The 18,250-nt window shown below is 44.1% G+C and overlaps 1 protein-coding gene across 4 annotated transcripts in view; it reads right to left on the bottom strand.

The window, feature by feature from the left end:
• DOCK10 (dedicator of cytokinesis 10) overlaps window positions 1-17,293 on the bottom strand; it is a 277,867-nt gene extending 260,574 nt beyond the window's left edge. For all 4 annotated transcript variants that reach the window (XM_060016022.1, XM_060016026.1, XM_060016025.1 and 1 more), the window contains exon 1: window positions 17,133-17,293. In XM_060016022.1, coding sequence (XP_059872005.1) covers window positions 17,133-17,255 — 123 coding nt within the window. In that variant the 5' untranslated portion in view covers window positions 17,256-17,293. The remainder of the gene's footprint in view (window positions 1-17,132) is intronic.
• Between the last annotated feature and the right edge of the window lie 957 nt (window positions 17,294-18,250).

Below are 18,250 nucleotides of genomic sequence, written 5' to 3'. Positions count from 1 at the left end.
CAATGGAGAAAAGACAGCCTCTTCAATAAGTGATGCTGGGAACACTGGACAGCTACATGTAAAAGAATGAAATTAGAACACTCCCTAACACCATACACAAAGATAAACTCAAAACGGATTAAAGGCCTAAATGTAAGGCCAGACACTATAAAACTCTTAGAGGAAAACATAGGCAGAACACTTTATGACATAAATCACAGCAAGACACTTTTTGACCCACCTCCTAGAGAACTGAAAATAAAACCAAAAATAAACAAATGGGACCTAATGAAACTTAAAAGCTTTTGCACAGCAAAGGAAACCATAAACAGGACAAAAAGACAACCCTCAGAATGGGAGAAAATATTTGCAAATGAAGCAACTGACAAAGGATTAATCTCCAAAATATACAGGCAGCTCATGCAGCTCAATATCAAAAAAACAACCCAATCCAAAAATGTGCATAAGACATAAATAGACATTTCTCCAAAGAAGATATACAGACTGCCAACAAACACATGAAAGGATGCTCAACATCACTAATCATTAGAGAAATGCAAATCAAAACTACAATGAGGTATCACTTCACACCAGTCAGAATGGCCATCACCAAAAACTCTACAAACAATAAATGCTGGAGAGGGTGTGGAGAAAAGGGAACCCTCTTGCACTGCTGTGGGAATGTAAATTGATACAGCCACTGTGGAGAACAGTATGGAGGTTCCTTAAAAAACTAAAAATAGAACTACCATATGACCCAGCAGTCCCACTACTGGGCATATACCCTGAGAAAACCATAATTCAAAAAGACTCATGTACCTCAATGTTCACTGCAACTCTATTTACAATAGACAAGACATAGAAGCAACCTAAGTGTCCGTCTACAGATGAATGGATAAGGAAGATGTGGCACATATATATAATGGAATATTACTCAGCCATAAAAAGAAACAGAATTGAGTTATTTGTAGTGAGGTGGATGGACCTAGAGTCTGTCATACAGAGTGAAGTAAGTCAGAAAGAGAAAAACAAATACCGTATGCTAACACATATATATGGAATCTAAAAAAAAAAAAATGGTTCTCATGAACCTAGGAGCAGGACAGGAATAAAGACACAGACGTAGAGAATGGACTTGAGGACATGGGGAGGGGGAAGGGTAAGCTGTGACAAAATGAGAGAGAGGCATGGACATATATATACTACCAAATGTAAAACAGATAGCTCGTGGGAAGCAGCTGCATAGCACAGGGAGATCAGCTCAGTGCTTTGTGACCAACTAGAGGGGTGAGATAGGGAGGGTGGGAGGGAGACGCAAGAGGGAGGGGATATGGGGATATATGTGTAGGTATAGCTGATTCACTTTGTTATACAGCAGCAACTAACACACCACTGTAAAGCAATTATGCTCCAATAAAGATGTTAAAAAAATAAATCTGAATGCTCCTCAAAATAAAAAAGGAAAAGGAAAAAACGAAGCAGGGGAATGAATACTGAGGACATTTTGTTTAGTGGCTACTTCGCAGGAAGGAGGAGCTTGGGATGCAGAGAGGCGGACAGAGGCCTGTGAAGGTGCTGCTCATAGCGTTTCATAAACAGCACTTTCATCTCTAGTCTTTCAGGAATAAACATAGGCTCTAGATATTCTTTTTATATATGAAGCATTCATAGTTTATAACCAGGAAACCCATATTTGCCACAGAAGGCAGTACCCAGTGCAACTCAAGCTTCCAGGGTTTGGCTGGAGATGAGGGAAGGGTCCCTGGAGGAACTGGTATGTGAGAAGGCAGGTGAGGGAGAAAAGAACCTTCTGGGCTGGGAAACACCCAGTCAGGGCCGTGCCTCACAGGTGCCTGTTGCACACCAGGTGCTCAGAGGTGGCCCCTGGGCCTTTGACAAGGGAGCAAAGGGAGGCTGGGGTCTGGAACTACCACATCAAAGATTTTCAGTGTTAGCACTGGGGCAATTAAATGTGTCTGTATTTCCCCCAGCAAACTGGATAATTCATAAACATTTAATGTCCAATTTATTGTAACTAACTGCAACTAGAAAAAAATATTTAGAAATGTTAGAAATGTTCAATGAGAAATGACAGGGGGTGCGCTTTGAAAAATAAAGAAATCGCAGACCTAAAATGCAATTTTTCCTCACAGCCACATCCATTCTTGAAAGGCAATAATTAAAATGGGTCCTTTTAAAAAATCTCTGAACCGGTTTCATTTTTTTGTCAGAAGCATTGGACTGAATGCTGGGCTATTATTTGCAAAGCTAGGTAATATTTAAGCATCTAAGTAAGGAGGAGAAAGATAATGCCTTACTGCTTCTCCTGTACGACAATATTTGCAGTACATTTCCCTTTCAAAAGAACATGGAGTGGTTAGAACATTTAAAAGAACTGTAAATATGCACAGACATCTCTCCAGTCATTTATTACATTATGATAAAACTAACTGTCTGATGAGGTGAGACAATAAGTAAACGATTACAATGAAAAGTAAATCACATATCAAGAAGTGCTATGGAAACTCAGGAGAGGAAGAGATTGTTTGCCTATAGATTTAGGGAGGGTAACAGGTGAAGGGCTGGGTCTTGAAAGGCAAGTAGGAGCTGAACAAGAAGAGAAAAAAGAGCAGCCGGTGGCATAAAAGCGCACAGCATCCGTAGGAAACGCCCAGCACCTTAAGTGGCTATAGTGCATAGTGAGGAAAGAACCTAATGGAAAGTGAGGCTGGAAAGGCAAGTTTGGAACCAGGTGAGATTCAATCCACCGGGGCAGTCATCAAGCGCATGAACGGCACTCGGGAAGAAACATATCATGATCAGAAGTCTGTGCTCACAAGATAAGGCAGATGAAGTGTGGAAGGTGGATGACTGGGTGGGGAGAACAGAGACAGGAAGTAGTTCTGGAGAAAAACCTCAAGGACATTGCAAAAGGCAATTGCATTGGGGAAGAAATCGCGAGCGATTTACCTAGATCACTGTGGTCAGGGCGATGCTTGAAATACTTAGGATGTAGAGCTGTCAACACTCGGAGCGTGATCCCCTGCAGGGTGGCAGGGAATGGAAAGAATTCAGCATGGTTTCAGTTTGAGATTAAAGGATCAACTGAGATGTAAAACTCAGGTAACAAGAATAACAGATTTATGATGCAAGAAAAATTGTATTAGATATGGATCCTGTTGAGTTTGAAGTCACTAGGGGACTCCAAACTACAGGCATCAATAGGCAGGGCTCAGATACAGAGCACGAAGTAGAGACAGAGTTGGAAACATCAGTGCATAAGTGCGTTGCTGAATCTGTGGGAGGATGAACAAAGGAGGGAGGTTTTTTGGGGAGAGACAGAGAAAAGAAGATCTAAGGCTAGATCCCTGGTGAATTCCAACATGAAGTGGTCCACTTCCCCTAGAGGTATTCCATGATCTGAAAATATATTGAGTAATTCTTGATCCAGTCTTCTGTGCCCCAAAATGTACCGAGTCTCTGTTTATTAATGAATCAAAGATGCCATTTCGAATAAGACTGCTTGTGTTAAATGGTTCTTTTAGCCATTAGGTAAAATGATAAAAGGTAGTTTCAGCCTCTGTTTCTGAGTAATGGTTACTGAGTCCATGTACACAAAGTTGTAGACAGCTTGTCTGGAACTGCTGCACAGAATATTTGGTCCTGCCCACCAGGGTCCTCAGTACATGAAACTAAAGACAACATGGAGAAGGAAGTTCAGGGTCTGGTAGGGTTGAGATCTACCATGGATCAGAGTTACTCTCACACAAAATAATGAGGCCTGGTCAGAGACTAGGCCCTAACCCGACCTCCAACAGAGGGAATTCAGGGGTACTTGGGGAAGAATTTGTCCTTTTAATAATCCTTCTAAATGCATGTGTGATAAGATCCCCAAAGATGTCCACCCTCTGATCCCCAGAACCTGGGAGTATGCTAACTTTCCTGGAAAGGGGGACTTTGCAAATGTGATTAAGGTTAAGGATACTGAAATGGGGAGAGTATCCTGCATTACCCAGAGGGCTCAACATAATCACATGAGTCCTTAACAGCAAAAGAGGAAAACAGAAGAATGAGTCAGAGAGATGTGATACATCCGGGACTCGATCCACCATTGCTGGCTTTGAAGATGGAAGAAGGGGCCATGGCCAAGGAAGCTGTTGGTGTCTAGAAGTTGGAAATGGCCTTCAGTTTTCATCCAGCAAGAAAACAGGTACCTTGACCCTACCGTCACAAGAAGTTCTGCCAAGAACCCGCATGAGCAGGAAACACATTTTCCCCTCCAGCCTGCGGAAAAGGACTCAGCCCTCTTGACACCTTGATTTTAGCCTGGGGAGACTGCTGTGGACTTCCTACCTACCTTATGGGAAGATAATATATCTGTGTTATTTAAGCCACACATTTGTAGTAATTTTGTTATGGCAGCAATAGAAATCTAGTGACAGGGCTGGTGTCTCCACAAAGTCACAGAAGCCCAGACTCGGTCAAGTTCTGATCATTTCTTTGGGCCCTGAGAGATCACGTGTCACCATTCAGATCACTCAAGGTGGCAGCAAAAGGCATCAGTGTCAGCTTACAGGAAGCCCAAGGGCACAACCGCACCCTTCCGTGCGCTCACAAATCAGAGACCCACAACTTCAACCTGCTGCTAAACACAGGTCACAGAGTCTCAGCAGCAACAGGTAACACCCCCCTCACGTGTTCAGGAAGTAAGCCACGTGTGCACGCACGGGTTAAGTGTGTGTTTACTGTTTAAACTCCTTTGAAAGCGGTGTTCTATTGGCTTTAAGGCTTATTCACTCTTACTGGAAAGCCCCATAGAAATCTGAGTAAAATTCTAGACTTTCCTTTTATGACATTAAATTATACTTCGGGCTGCTCACGGTGCCCTGGGCTGAGGGAGAAAAGGCACTGGGTCTGAGCTCATCAACCTTGCTCTGTCACCCTGACCATATCCACTTCAACCTCCCTGTGACTCAACTTCCTGATCTATTTTAGACTTTTTCCTCTAGGTCTAAATGTTTATGATGGTAGGACACCAAGAAATGCAGCACAATTTCTCTTTTCTCATTCCCAACATACATTTCACGCGGAGTTGGTATCCGTAAGCACCAGAAGAAAGAATTCTCAGGACAAAATTGAGCTTGAATCACTGAACACACATGCAAAATTTAAATATTCACTATTAGCTTAAACGTGTGTCAAAGGATATTTTTGTGAACAGACAAATGTTTAAAATAAGCACACCAAAAGCTGTTACCAGTGGGTGGTGAGATTATGGGTGATCACTGCTTTTATTTTTCCATTATTACCTATATGTTGAGTTATCAATTTAATAAAGGTGTTCAAAGTACAGCTGTAAAAAGAGACTATTAGATGAAAATTGGAAGTAAAAAGAGAACATAGAGCACAGTTATTACAACCCTCTGAAACAGCGTCAGGAAAGCTCCTTGACCTAAAGAAAAGCAGCAGAGTTTTTAAGAACTCAAATAGCACTCTCACATTCACTGATAGCCTCATACAGCTCTGGTGATTTATGAAGTGTTTTCTTGAAAACATAAACCTCTCTCCATCATGGGACTGGGGACCGACTGCTGTCCAAACTCTGTCGCCCACACTTCCTGCATTTGAATCCATCATTTTCTGCAGCCCGCCCAGAGTTTTATTCTGTCCCAGGCTTGTGACTGCTAACAGCGTCTGAGGGAATGACAATGACACCCCTGGCCGAACAGTGAAGCCTGTGTGTGCCACTGAGGCGCCCACAAGGGGAGGAGCTGGTGTTAGAACAACACTAACACCTGCTGGGCTGAGTCTTATTTATCCAAGAGCATCCGTTCATGCCGATTAACATTTTAATTTTTTTTTTATCTTTAAATAGCTTTTGTTGGGAATCTTGAATTCAATTCCATTCAGGATACTTCAGTTTGTGACAACTGAGCACATTCCATATGCTTGTACTTAATTATCATATTTCATTGAATAGTAAATTTTATGAAGTTTTTTTGTTCGCTTGTTTGCCAAGTCAGATGTTCACCAAAGTATTTCTTCTGAAACATACCTGAGAATTTCTTTACTGCAAACCAGGCACTTAGATTCCCTTTCACACGCCTAACATGTACTTCTGTCGTCTCCAAGGGTGACCTTCTTTCTTACATTTAACAAGCATTTAGTAAATACTGCTGTATGCCACCTTGCTGTCCTGGAAATATGGAAACAATAACCACAGTGCTTATCCAGAAGGTTTCTCAGGGTTTTGGAAATGTGAGGGCAAAACCACACTTCATTCTACATTTCCAGGGGAGGCAACAGGGACACGTGTCACGCATTTACATGCCAGAGATCGGACTAGTTACCAGTAAAAGATGAAACGTTATTTCTGGTACAAGCCTCCCATTCTTACGCCCATTTATTATAAAGGCGATTTCCAAGGTACACCTGCTGGGGAATGGATTTATACTTTGGTGTGAATTCAAGTCAATGTTCATCTTGTATCTTTAAGGTTGACTTCTAACTGCTGAATGAAATATGCTGGACCTTGTTAGGGAACAGGCTGCTAGGAGAATGATCTGGGAAGGAAGATTTTGCTGTCTTTTCAACAGCTCGGAAATCACACCAGACAGATCACAAGGAAAGATCATACTACCTTTCTCAGGTGTGAGAAGGAGGTGACAGAGACAGAACTTGAAAAAGAAAGAGTTTCTTACTGCTTTTCGATGGCAGGGAAGAGGTGTGGAGCGTGGAGGATGGTTCAAACTCCCCCCACCCTGGTCTATACCCTAGTCATGTGGGTGCTAAGAGGAGCCTGGCACAGACATTAAGCCAGAGAGCTGCAATTACAAAGACTGGGCATGGGAACCGGAGAGCTCGTGGTCTTAAAAGCAGATGGAGCCTACAGTTCTCTGCAGGAATAGAAAGTGGGAAATGAGGTTACAAGCTTGCCTCTGAGCCTCCACCACGTCGGAGGGACCTGTCTTGCCCACCAGCAGTCACTGCTGGCTGTCCTTCTGCCAATTCTGATGCCTCTAGCCCTGTTCTTTGGGTGTATAAATGCTATTCCCTTCATTACATCCTCAAATAACCACTTTGTGCTACCATTTTCATCTCTGAAATACAAATTTGGTTGTAGATCATTTGGAACCATTCTACCTATTGCTAAAACCAGCTATTTAATCAATAATGGTGTTATTAAAATGAAAAAAATTGAACCATCTATGAAAACCTCTTAAGAATAATAACTCCCTAGATTTTTAGAACTAAGGCACATTTAAAGGTTTTACTGTCCAACCTTATTGTTTTAAAGACAAGGAAACTAAAACCCGAAGAAGCTTAAAGACATAGCCAAGGTTACAGAGCCTGGAAACCATTGCTTCCTAATGATAAAAAGATACATTTTTCAAATTGATTGAATAGCAACCACATAATGGCTTTTGACTTTGAAAAATGGAAGTTAATAAATGAACCTTCCCTGTTAGCACTCAGAAAGGTCCTGAAAGAATCTTATATGTGCATATTGGTATGCCAATAAATTTTATTACTGGCAGTTACACAGGGAACTTTTATAGCTATTGTAGATATACAGGCTTTAAAGTAAACTGGAACACTTTTCGTTGGAAAATAAAATCCTCTTTTGAATAAATGTCTGATTTTAAAATAAATAATGTAAAAAACATGAAAGTAAATGACTTTCAATATGAGTTCTCCAGATTTGAATTTTCTTCTCCAAAAAAGTTACTGAGGGCTTCCCTGGTGGCGCAGTGGTTGACAGTCCGCCTGCCGATGCAGGGGACATGGGTTCGTGCCCCGGTCCGGGAAGATCCCACATGCCCCGCGGCTGGGCCCGTGCGTGAGCCATAGCTGCTGAGCCTGCGCGTCCGGAGCCTGTGCTCCACAACGGGAGAGGCCCGCATACCGCAAAAAACAAACAAACAAACAAACAAAAAACAGAAGTTACTGAGCTCTGACGTCACTTTCATTTTTGTGAAGGTTACTCAGCTGTAGTTAATTCCCATTTTCTCCTTCTGAAGAGCGTGACAAAGGGACTTTTAAGAGCTAATCAAATAAACAATCCGTGTTTGAAAATAACTTAATTATCATATTTAATTGAATAGTGAATTTTGTTAAGTTTTTTTGTTCGCTTGTTTGCCAAGTCAGATGCTCAGGCCTGTGTTCTGTTTATAGAATGTGTGTTTTGAAAGCCCCAAAGTCACTGGTCATTTTGACAGCCTTAATTAGTCATTTAGATTGGTAATTACCAAAATAATTGTATGAAGAAAAGCTCACTGTGGTCATCATAAATGGTGCCGTCCTTTTCAATAGACCCTCCTCCACATCCTATCGTTAAACTCTGCCATTTTGGTGTTTAACGTAGAGAGCTGCCTCGCTTCCCCAATTCTACGTGTCAGGGGAGGGGGTTGTGCTGAAACTGAATTAGGAAAACTGACTACTTTCACATTTAGCAGCACAATGAAAGGAACTTTTGATGATTCGGGTCCATTAACTCTGCTATTCTCAGAGGCAGACACTTCCACTGCAATCCAGTTACAAATATTAACGTTTTCAAAGGCAAGTGTTTTGCTCTATAGCCACTAACTCAGTCACATTCATTAAATTTTATTATTTCTACATCATTTAATGTACGTCAACATGTCAAGTCCAGCGAACACAAGCATTTCTTTCCAGCCCACTGACACTGCTGTGAATGATAAGCGGCAAACAAATCTCACTTCAGTGGGAAAAAAACCCTCTCCTTTGTAAACACGAACATTCAAATCAAGACTACAAAAGACAATGTAACAGATGCAATGCTGCAACTGCAACTACGCCATGCATATCGTGCCAGAAATGTATTCCTACAGAAGGAGAAGAATCAAATGATGCCCCTTTCAAGAGATGAAGGAGCCATTGTTTGCACAGTTTAACACACTCCATGCCAGTCCTGTCCTTGGGAAAGAATCACACTGACAGAGTGTCCAAAGTTGGTGTCACTCCCAGTATCCCACTCTGCTGAGATGTCATAAATGAAAAATTGTTCAGCAGAGCAAAAGTAACCGCAGCTCTTCTCTTGTTGAGAAACTCTTTTTAAAAACCTCTTCCTACGGCTGGTACTCTGAGATTTCCTTTTCTCTCTTTGCTCTCTCACACGGATGCTAACTGCATGTTTAATGAGATCTGCCTGTCTGCCTGGTGGACCTGTCTTCAGAACAGACTAATCGTGGGCAACACAGACTCCAGAGTCAGACTGCCTGCATGTGACTCCTGGATGCAACAATTACCAGCCATTTCATCTGGGGCAAGTTCCTGATCTCCAAGCATCTCCTTCCTCGTCTATAAAATAGGAATAGAAATCCTTCCCCATACGGTTGTCATGAGGATTAAAAGAGACTGTACGAGTCAAGTACCGGGCACACAGGATGTGCTCAATATCTTTCTATTTAATTGCATTTCTGCCACTTACCAACTAGACCGTGAAGAAGATGGCTCAAGGAACAGCATAAGCAGATACTGACAACCCTGACATTTTGAAGTCATAACTCCACTACAGTCTCTCACTGATATACACCCAGCCCACTCTCCCGACGTTCCTTAAGCACTCATTTGCAGTGGGAAGGGAGACCCCCGCCCCTTATTTTCATATAGTCAATACAGCATAAAAGTAGTGAAACTGACAAGTTCCCTTCTCTCAATGGCATTTATATTTGAAGGCAGAAAGCCTGGAAAAGAGAAATAAGAAATTAAATAAGTAGAAAGATCTCTTTAGACAGTGGTAAGAGCTATGAGGAAAGTGAAGAACAGTAATGGGTCAGAGATGTCTGTAGCAGAGGGAGGCTGGGCAAACCGCTTGCAGTTGGGAATCCAAGATGACCTTCCTCAGCAGATGACATCTGAGAACCTGAGGGGCAAGGAGGAGAAGCCGTGAGGACTCCAAGGCAGAGAGAGGGCAAATGTAAGGATCCAATCATCTAATGTCCTAATTTCACAGATCAAGAAACTGAGACTCCAGAAAGGGAAGTGACTCAGCAAAGAGTCACAGAGCCAGGGCTGGAATTCTGGTCTCCAGTCTCACGGGATCTGATATTTACTACACCAACTCCCAAACTGGCCAAATGGTTCAAACTGCATGAGGGAACTTCAACTTGGACAGCCGTGGAGAGGAAAGAGTGTCCCCAGATGGTGGTAAAGGACAGCCAATCAAAGGGGTCCTGGACCACATTAATTACAACATGTGGAAAAACCAAGGTCTTTAACTCCATGGAATCCCATCCTTAGGACATTCAAATGAGAACAAGAAAAACCATTTTTTTCTGAGAGTCAATGACTGAAAGAAAAAAGGTTCATCATTTTCTGATTCTAGCAATCAGATATTCTGATATAACCAATTATTTTCAAATAACTAAGGGTTTCAATATGATGGGAACATAAATCTTCTAAAGCAATAAGTAATCATCATTGCATGTCCTACCTGAGTTGGAGTGATTCTGCTTTCAAATTCTCTGGTAAGTGGGGTGACACTGGCCTCATCCTGGAACCCATCTTTAGGGTTATAACCAGGGTGAGAACTTCTGCAGATTCACATTGCAACTATGTCATGTACGTTACAGAATTTTTTCCTTAACCTAGAAGCTTAACTTAAGTTCACTCTACAATTAAGGTGCTAGATGGAGGAGAAAACACAAAGCAAATAAGCAACGGACTTCCCTAAAGTCACTTAGCAATGAACAAATCTCATTTTTATCCTTAGGCGTTCTAAACTTTATCTTTGTCTCAAGAGACTCTTTCAAAGAGTTGCAGAATAAACCATGGTGTACTAGACCCTCACACAATTGCCTTTACCTGACAATACAGTGCAAAACTACGGCTAAAATTGTAGCTTTGTGTGTCAGTGTGTATGTGTTTCTCACGTTTCAACGTGCTTACAAATCATCAGAGGATCTTATTAATATTCACATTCTGATCCAGGAGGTCAGGTATAGAGCCAGGGATTCTGCATTTCTAGTGACCAGGTGATGCCAATGCTGGCCCATGGACCACATTCTAAGGAATAAGGGTCTATCACTGCATCATGCTGCCCTTTGCGAAAAATTACAGAAGAAAGACTATCTTGTCTTTGGAGTCTCAGTACAAGTTTAAAGCTGACCAAGTCTAGAGCAAATGATCTTCTTTTATCTTATGGCTCTCTTAACCTCACGGCTGATCATGTTTTCCTCTTTGACTTGGTTCTCTAGGATGCACCCTTAGCCAGACTACAGGACTTAATGGTTAGGCGTTTTGTATACGATCGTACTCCACTGACCTACTCCTGACTACATCTACCTTTCCTAACACTGCTTTTTGTTGTTGCTAATATTGCTTTTTACCTCCTCACTATATTTTTCGTTGCTGCTATGTTACTTGCATCTTTGTAAGACACTTGGAATCACTCCTTTGAATAAGATAGTGTGTGAGAAAAGAATCTCAACACAACCCAGTCACATGGAAGTGTGCATCGTCAAGGACACATGACGCATTGGAAAATTTCAGGCCCTTGCTTGGAGTGGGTGAAGTGATTGAGAATGGAGAAGCAGCCAGTCCTGGGAGAGAAGTGGACTTGAGAAGAATGAACTCCGCCCTCTTTCACAATTCACTTATGGCTTTGCCAGATAGATGGCATGGGGTTAGCTAAGTAAGTTCATGTTTTAAGGACTTAACCACTGAGCTCCGGTTGCCTTGGGAAGGTCTATTATTAACATGGGTAACTGGAACAGCCTCTCCTGTGGCTTCTAACCTCAGAGGAAAACTGAAGCGACCCCTCACGGGTACTCTGAAATGCCAGTAGGAAGGACAGAGTTCTTCCTTAGGTAGAGCTACCCATCAAAAGGCAACATTAACCAAAGTAAAATCCTTGTGTCTTCCCACTTAGAGATGCCATTGGAAGCAGCTACAAAACTGGTTGCTATTCAGGATGCAAAGAGGTCCCCTGTCAGTTACTTAACTCAGAGCAAGGTATTAACCCTATGAGTCTCAGTGGCCTCCTCTGTAATCTGTAACTATAATGACTTCCTCATAGGATTGCTCTGAGAATTAAATAAAACAATGCTGTGTCAGGCACTTTGTAGGTTCTCAGCAAATGGTTTATTATATAACAACTATTACTGCTCTCTTTCTTTATGCTAGGCCTTAGAGAAAAAGGTTGTAAAGAAAGAGACAGACGAAAATGTTTATTCATTCTTTCACTTTTTGACCCACGTAAAAGTTCTCTAGAGCCCACCGTTGTTACCATATATTTTTAAAGTTACCTCTGCAATGCCCTTGAGAAGTCAAAAACATGAGTTGATACAGTCAATAACAACATTCAACCTTGATCTTGTAAACTAAGTTTGTGTTGAGTTCTTCACCGGGCTAGGGACTTTCCTCATTTGAAAACATAAACGTGGGATTGGGATTTATGCTAAAGCCTGTGACTTCTGCTAAAATGTAAACACCCTTGTTATGAAGAACCCTGTCAAAAAAAACTGGAACAGAACAAGACGGTGCTGGGAATGCCAAACTAACAGGCCTCTGCTTTGCCTACTGCTTTCATTCTAGACACTGACAGCAAAACAAGTGTTTCATTTTTCTTCAATATCACTTCCCACATCATTTCACTGACTCCTACTCCAGGCATAGGAGTTTGTGGAAATTCTAGTATCTCCCACTCAATTTCTTAAAACCCTCTTACTCTCAACCATTAAATATCACAAAGTTCAGAGGGAAGGAAAGTCTTCCTTCCAAGAATTCCTCCTGCCCCTGTAAACATGTTTCCATATTGATAGCTTCTCAACCAGAAATCTTCAGTCGGTCAAAGGTTCTGCTTATTCAAAGCTGCCTAAAATATTAATAGGAGTACCACTGGGGAGCAGAGGTAGTTAGGAAACACCAAATCAAAGCAAGGATATGGAATTTGGGGGAATACTGAATCAATACTCTCCTCTCTTAGCCTTTCTGGGTGGGGAGGGAGAAAACACACTGATTAAGTACAGTTGCTTTTAGCAGGATGTTTCCTTTTTTAAAGAAATTAATAAATTTGGATACAATCCAAACACAAGTTGCAGAGCTATTTTTGTGTAACAGCAGAGTAAATGTCCTAAAGAATACACGTAAATAAAGTGGTATGTTCTCATCTAGGAAACACATAAAAGGCATTAGGCAAAAATTGACCAAATGATTAGTTGGTGTTTGGCAAACCTCCACCTGCCTCTGTGTTTCCTTCCCATCATCTGATCCTAGTTAGTTCTTAGCCTCTCTGTTACTCAGTCTTCCATTCCTGTGACCCACCCAATCATGTTCCAGAAATAAAAGTCCGTATCTCTCAAACAAATATAATATATATGCGGAAAAAAGCACCAATCCTATGTTTATAGCTTAATCAACTGTAGAAAGCTATTTAGATGAACTAATTCATGTGAAAGTACAAATGCACTTCACACATTTTTAAAAGAAGAGCTTCTTAGCAAAAAAGAATCTCCAATTAGTGGCATTACAACTTTGTGGCCAAGACAGTAGTATATTCAACCAAAAAAAAATAAAACACTCAAGCCCTGACATGAGAGAAATGTTCCTCATCATTTTTGAACTGCGATTCTGCGATACACAAGTTTGCTTTGTGGGACTACTATGAAAGGGGGGCGGTCAGGAAATACTTAAGCTGTGCTTGATCCTGAGATTGGCTTTGGCATGAGTTGTGATTCATTTGTTTTCGATGAAAAAGTTTTAGGATAACTAAGGAGGATATATTTCTGTTTTCAAAATCTATGGCTTTTGCTCATAATTTTTCTTTATTGTTCTCACTCTTTTTTTCTTTTTTTTTTTCCAACAACTTCATTGAGAGACCTTTGACATATAAAAACTGTATATACTTAAGGAGTACACTTTGATGTTTTGATGTATCGTGGGAAGATCACCATGATCAAGTTAAATGACTTATCCATCACTTCTACCTAGTTACCATTGTGTGTGTGTGTGTGTGTGTGTGTGTGTTGGGAAGATTTAAAGATCTATCGTCTTAGCAAATTTCAAGTGTACAATACAGTATTTTCAACTATTGTCACCACGTTGTACATTGGAGCTCCAGGACTCATTCATCGTGCAGAGGTGACCAATCTGTACCCTTTGATGACCATCTCCTCATTTCCCCTTCTGCTCCCCTCCCCACTCCAGCAACCACTGTTCTACTCTCTGCATCTATGAGTTTTACCGTTTTAGATTCTACACATACGTGAGTTCATGTAGTATTCGTCTTTCTGTGTCTGACTTATTTCACTTAATATAATGTACACAAATGGCACGATTTCCTTCTATTTCCCTCTTTTTTAAGGTTAAATAATATGTGTGTGTGTATACACACACACACACCCCCAATGGAATATTATATATCCATTGTAATGGGATATCTTGGCTATTGTGTAGAATGCTCCAATGAAGTTGGGAGTGCAGATAATTTTTCATTATTATTCTTAAGAGGAATGTAGACTAAGGCGGGTCCTCACTAGGAGTCTGCCTGCATATGAGCTACTACAGTGCCTTGGGTTAAAACTAAAATCAAGATTGCTGTGGAATCCACCTCTACTTTCCTCAGCAACTGCACTGAAAGTAGGCCCCCCGGTAAATGCCCTCACTCAGCATCCCTTCGTTCTCTGATCTCCATAATCCAAACACATTTTGAAGATTTCCTGTCCTATTATGTGTATGTTTGTATGATATATATGTATGTATATATATTTATATATTTTTTGTATTTATATTTTCGGTCCGCAAAAGAGAGATTTCAGAAAGGGTACTGTATGAATCCAGCAGTGAGACAGGTTTTCTCAGCAAGACTTTCTAGTGTGTCTCAAATATTTTTTCAGTAGATGACAGCTTGCTCCAATACACACTATTCCACTTGCTGTATTGAAGTGGGCTACCCATTCTCTTCTTCCCCCAGACTATTCATTTTCTCCCTTGACAACCAGGATTTGAGGACTTGAAGCAACAAACACAAAGAGTCTTAAGGCAGTGGATCAATGTAAGCTAAGCTTCATCTTCACTGCACAGTCCCATTACAAGGTTTTAGGTTCAAAAGGGATGCTCTGCCCCACAGAATCCCACTGCGTTTGGGTGCCAACTCAGAGAATGCCTCACTTTCCAGCTTCCCTTTAAGAGTTAACTGATGGGATGGATGCCAGGCACATAAGTCCGTGCTGCCAGAATCGCTGCCCAAGCTGCCTGACTAGATGGGTAAGATCCTTTGATATGTCTTGGCAAGAGCTGGCTCCAGGGTGTTGGCCACGGTGCTGAAGTGAGGGGAGGGGGGCAGGGACACCTTTCCCGCGAATCACCCCTTCCCCCAACTCTTTTTAAGACACTGGGCTTATTCATTTTGACAAGATACCCTAGGATTTCAAATCTGACATCAGTTTGGAGAAAGTAATGTGTATGTCCGCGTACAAAGGTATCTAGGATACATATTCTTTAGAGAAAAGTCGAGTGCTCCAAAAACTCTAGGAGAACCCCGTTAAAAATAAAACAAAAATCAAAAACAACATTTAGGGCTGTTTATTCCAATTGAATGCTACTTATTTCTGTGCACTTGTCTACCAGGTCATTACTGAGATTTGGTAAAATGAATCAACTGCAAAATAAAGTTCTCTTAAAGCAAATGGCAGACAATGACAAAGCCACCATCCTGAATAATCATTCCAAAGTGAAAATTACGTTCTATGCATGCCTGAGGATTTTACTATCTCTATTTTTACTCTAGCTGAACCTTTCTTTCAAATGTTCTTTTTGACCGATTATCCTTCCTGCCTTGAAAATGTGCATGCTGATATCAGGACCAGGGCAGCCCCTGGCACAGGGTCTGCTAACAGTTAAATCCCCTCTGGGTGCCTGCAGACTGCAGCCAGTGGTAAGTGAAAGAGAAGGCACCCTGGCCACTGACTCCTGACTCATTTCACACTCCAATCACCCTCACCCTCTTGGGCATCTGATGCCTCTTTCCTCTGCCAGGCAATTAGCTTCCGTTCTGTTCAACTTTCCAACCTCTGCCTTTAGAGAAAAGTCCTGGCTGTGGGAACTGGCTCTGGGCAGCTCTTGGCTCCCTCCTGATGGGTGACTTGCAAGAGTAACACTTTCTTTGACACTCTTAAAAGAAGCCGTTTAATTCCTAATGATGTTTCCTGGCAAAAAGTAAAATGAAACCCACAACGTGGGATTCCGGTCCAGCAAAGGCAGGCCAAGAGTGTCGCTGCTGAACCCAAGTCTTGCTTTAAGTCTGTTCCCACTCGCTTCCCTTTCCCACAAGAGTTCATTTTTCTTCCTCCTGACACTTCCAACCCGGAGTGTGACACCTACTGGAACTTACGAACATCTGGGGAGGTATGGATATGATTTGGGCATCAGATGAGAACGCCTGGCTGCTGCCCCAGGGATTTCCCGCGGAAATCACCCGGCTCTCTTAGAAGGCGTTTCAATAAGGAAGTAACCAGTAAAGTTGGCGGGAGAACCCTGCGAACATCTTAGAAAAATACCAGGAACCACTGGATACTTAACGACCCACGTCTCCTCCAGTCTAGTTCCCTCAGCCCTTTCTGGACTCCCATAAAGCGGTTTGTGGGTTTTTACCCCATGGAGGGAGGGGGGTGAGAAGGGCATTTATTTCCGCGAGAGCGTTCAGATGAGGTTCCCAGCTTTAGCCCGGGCGAGGACCTCGGATCACACCCTCTCCTCCTGCGCCCTAGTCGCCAGGGGTGAAGGGGGCGCGGAGACCCGAGGACCGAGAGGTTCCGCTCCGTAGACTATCCACCCCTCGGGTCTCTGGCACCCCACAACCTAACGCCCACGGGGCTCGCGATGCGTTCCCGTCACCTCCTCACACCCCCAAACCCAGGCATATCCTCTCCCACGCTGCGCTTCTGCTGCCCGCGCGGCTGATCCTCTGAGCGTCCCCGGTCCCCAAACGTGCCCCCGGTCCTCACGCGTCGGTGCCGCTGCCTCGCAGAGGTGGCGCTGGCGGCCCCGGGCGAGGCGGCGGGGGAGGCCGTGCGGGGGCGGGGGAGGCGGAGGGCGGCAGGGAACCGGGCGCCGAGGGCTCCGGGAGGCCGGGCTCGGGCCCCCAGCAGCCCGGGGCGCACGGGGAGGCGCGGAGGACGCGCTGCACTCACCCGCTGCTGCTGCCGGCTGCTGACAGCCACCGCGGCGGCGGACGCGGCGCTGTGCCGGAGTTCGGCCGCCTGCCCGGGTCGCAGCAGGCTCCGGGTGAACCTGCGGGTCCGCTCGCTGGCCATCGCCCGTCGCGGGCCCGGAGCGCGCGTCCCGCCGCCCTCGCCGGCGCCGACCTCCTCTACCCACCGCCGTTCAGGAAGCGGAACTCGGAGCCTCCCCCCGCCCCCCCCCCCCCCGCCTTCCTCGCTCTACTCGCAAGAGGCGGGTTTTTCTCTCTGACACCCCCCACCCACTGCGCTCCGCCGAAGCTTCGCGACGACTTTCCAAACTCTGCGCTCCTGCGGGCGCGCGCGGCCAACTCGGCAGGCGGCCCCGACCCGGCTGTTGCGCCTCTGGAGTGGGGACCGCGGGACGCGCGTGGGGCGGCTCCTGCCCGTGCCAACCCCCGGCCTCAGCCGGCCACCCGCGACTGTGCCCGCAGCCCCCAGGACCGGCGTGTGGCGGGGGAGGGGCGCGGGGCGGCGGCGGCGGCGGCGCTCCGGGCGGGGCCTGCCCACCGCCCTCGTGCCCATTTGGAGGCTCCTTGCGGCGCTGGAGCTCTGGCCGCGTTCGCTGGTTTCGCCCCGACTTTCCGGGGTTGGCGAGAGGGCGCGGGCAGAGCTCAGTTCGCCCTTCCAGCCTTGGAATCAGGTCAGAGGCTTATAAACGGTCTGGTGGCTGGGATCTCCGCAGCATCTCCCGAGCCAGGCTTTCAAAGTCTCCTTTGCCCGAAGTCCTCACTCAGGGCCTTGGAATAAGCGTGCAAGTTCATAGATGCCTCAACCAGTATTCATGAAACGCCTACTATGTGCCAGTGCACGTTGTTCTGGAAACTGGGCTAAGAGGGGGAACCTACCAGCCCCACCTTAAGGCTGTGAGGGGCTGACGAGGTTTTTGAGCTTGGGGTAGGAGGCAGCAGATAACCAAGTTAATGAAAGAATACAAGTATGTGAACAAGGGAGTTTCAGATAATACAAGCTAGAAACCAATAAATCAGGGTAATTAATGTGAGGTAAGAAGCTGGGGAGTAGCACATAGGGTGAACTGGCTAGAACTGACGGTGGCCTTGCCAGGTGGT

This window comes from Delphinus delphis, chromosome 7 (assembly GCF_949987515.2).
Source record: "Delphinus delphis chromosome 7, mDelDel1.2, whole genome shotgun sequence".
Taxonomy (NCBI): Eukaryota; Metazoa; Chordata; class Mammalia; order Artiodactyla; family Delphinidae; genus Delphinus; species Delphinus delphis.
This window is presented reverse-complemented; position numbering and strand designations above follow the sequence as displayed.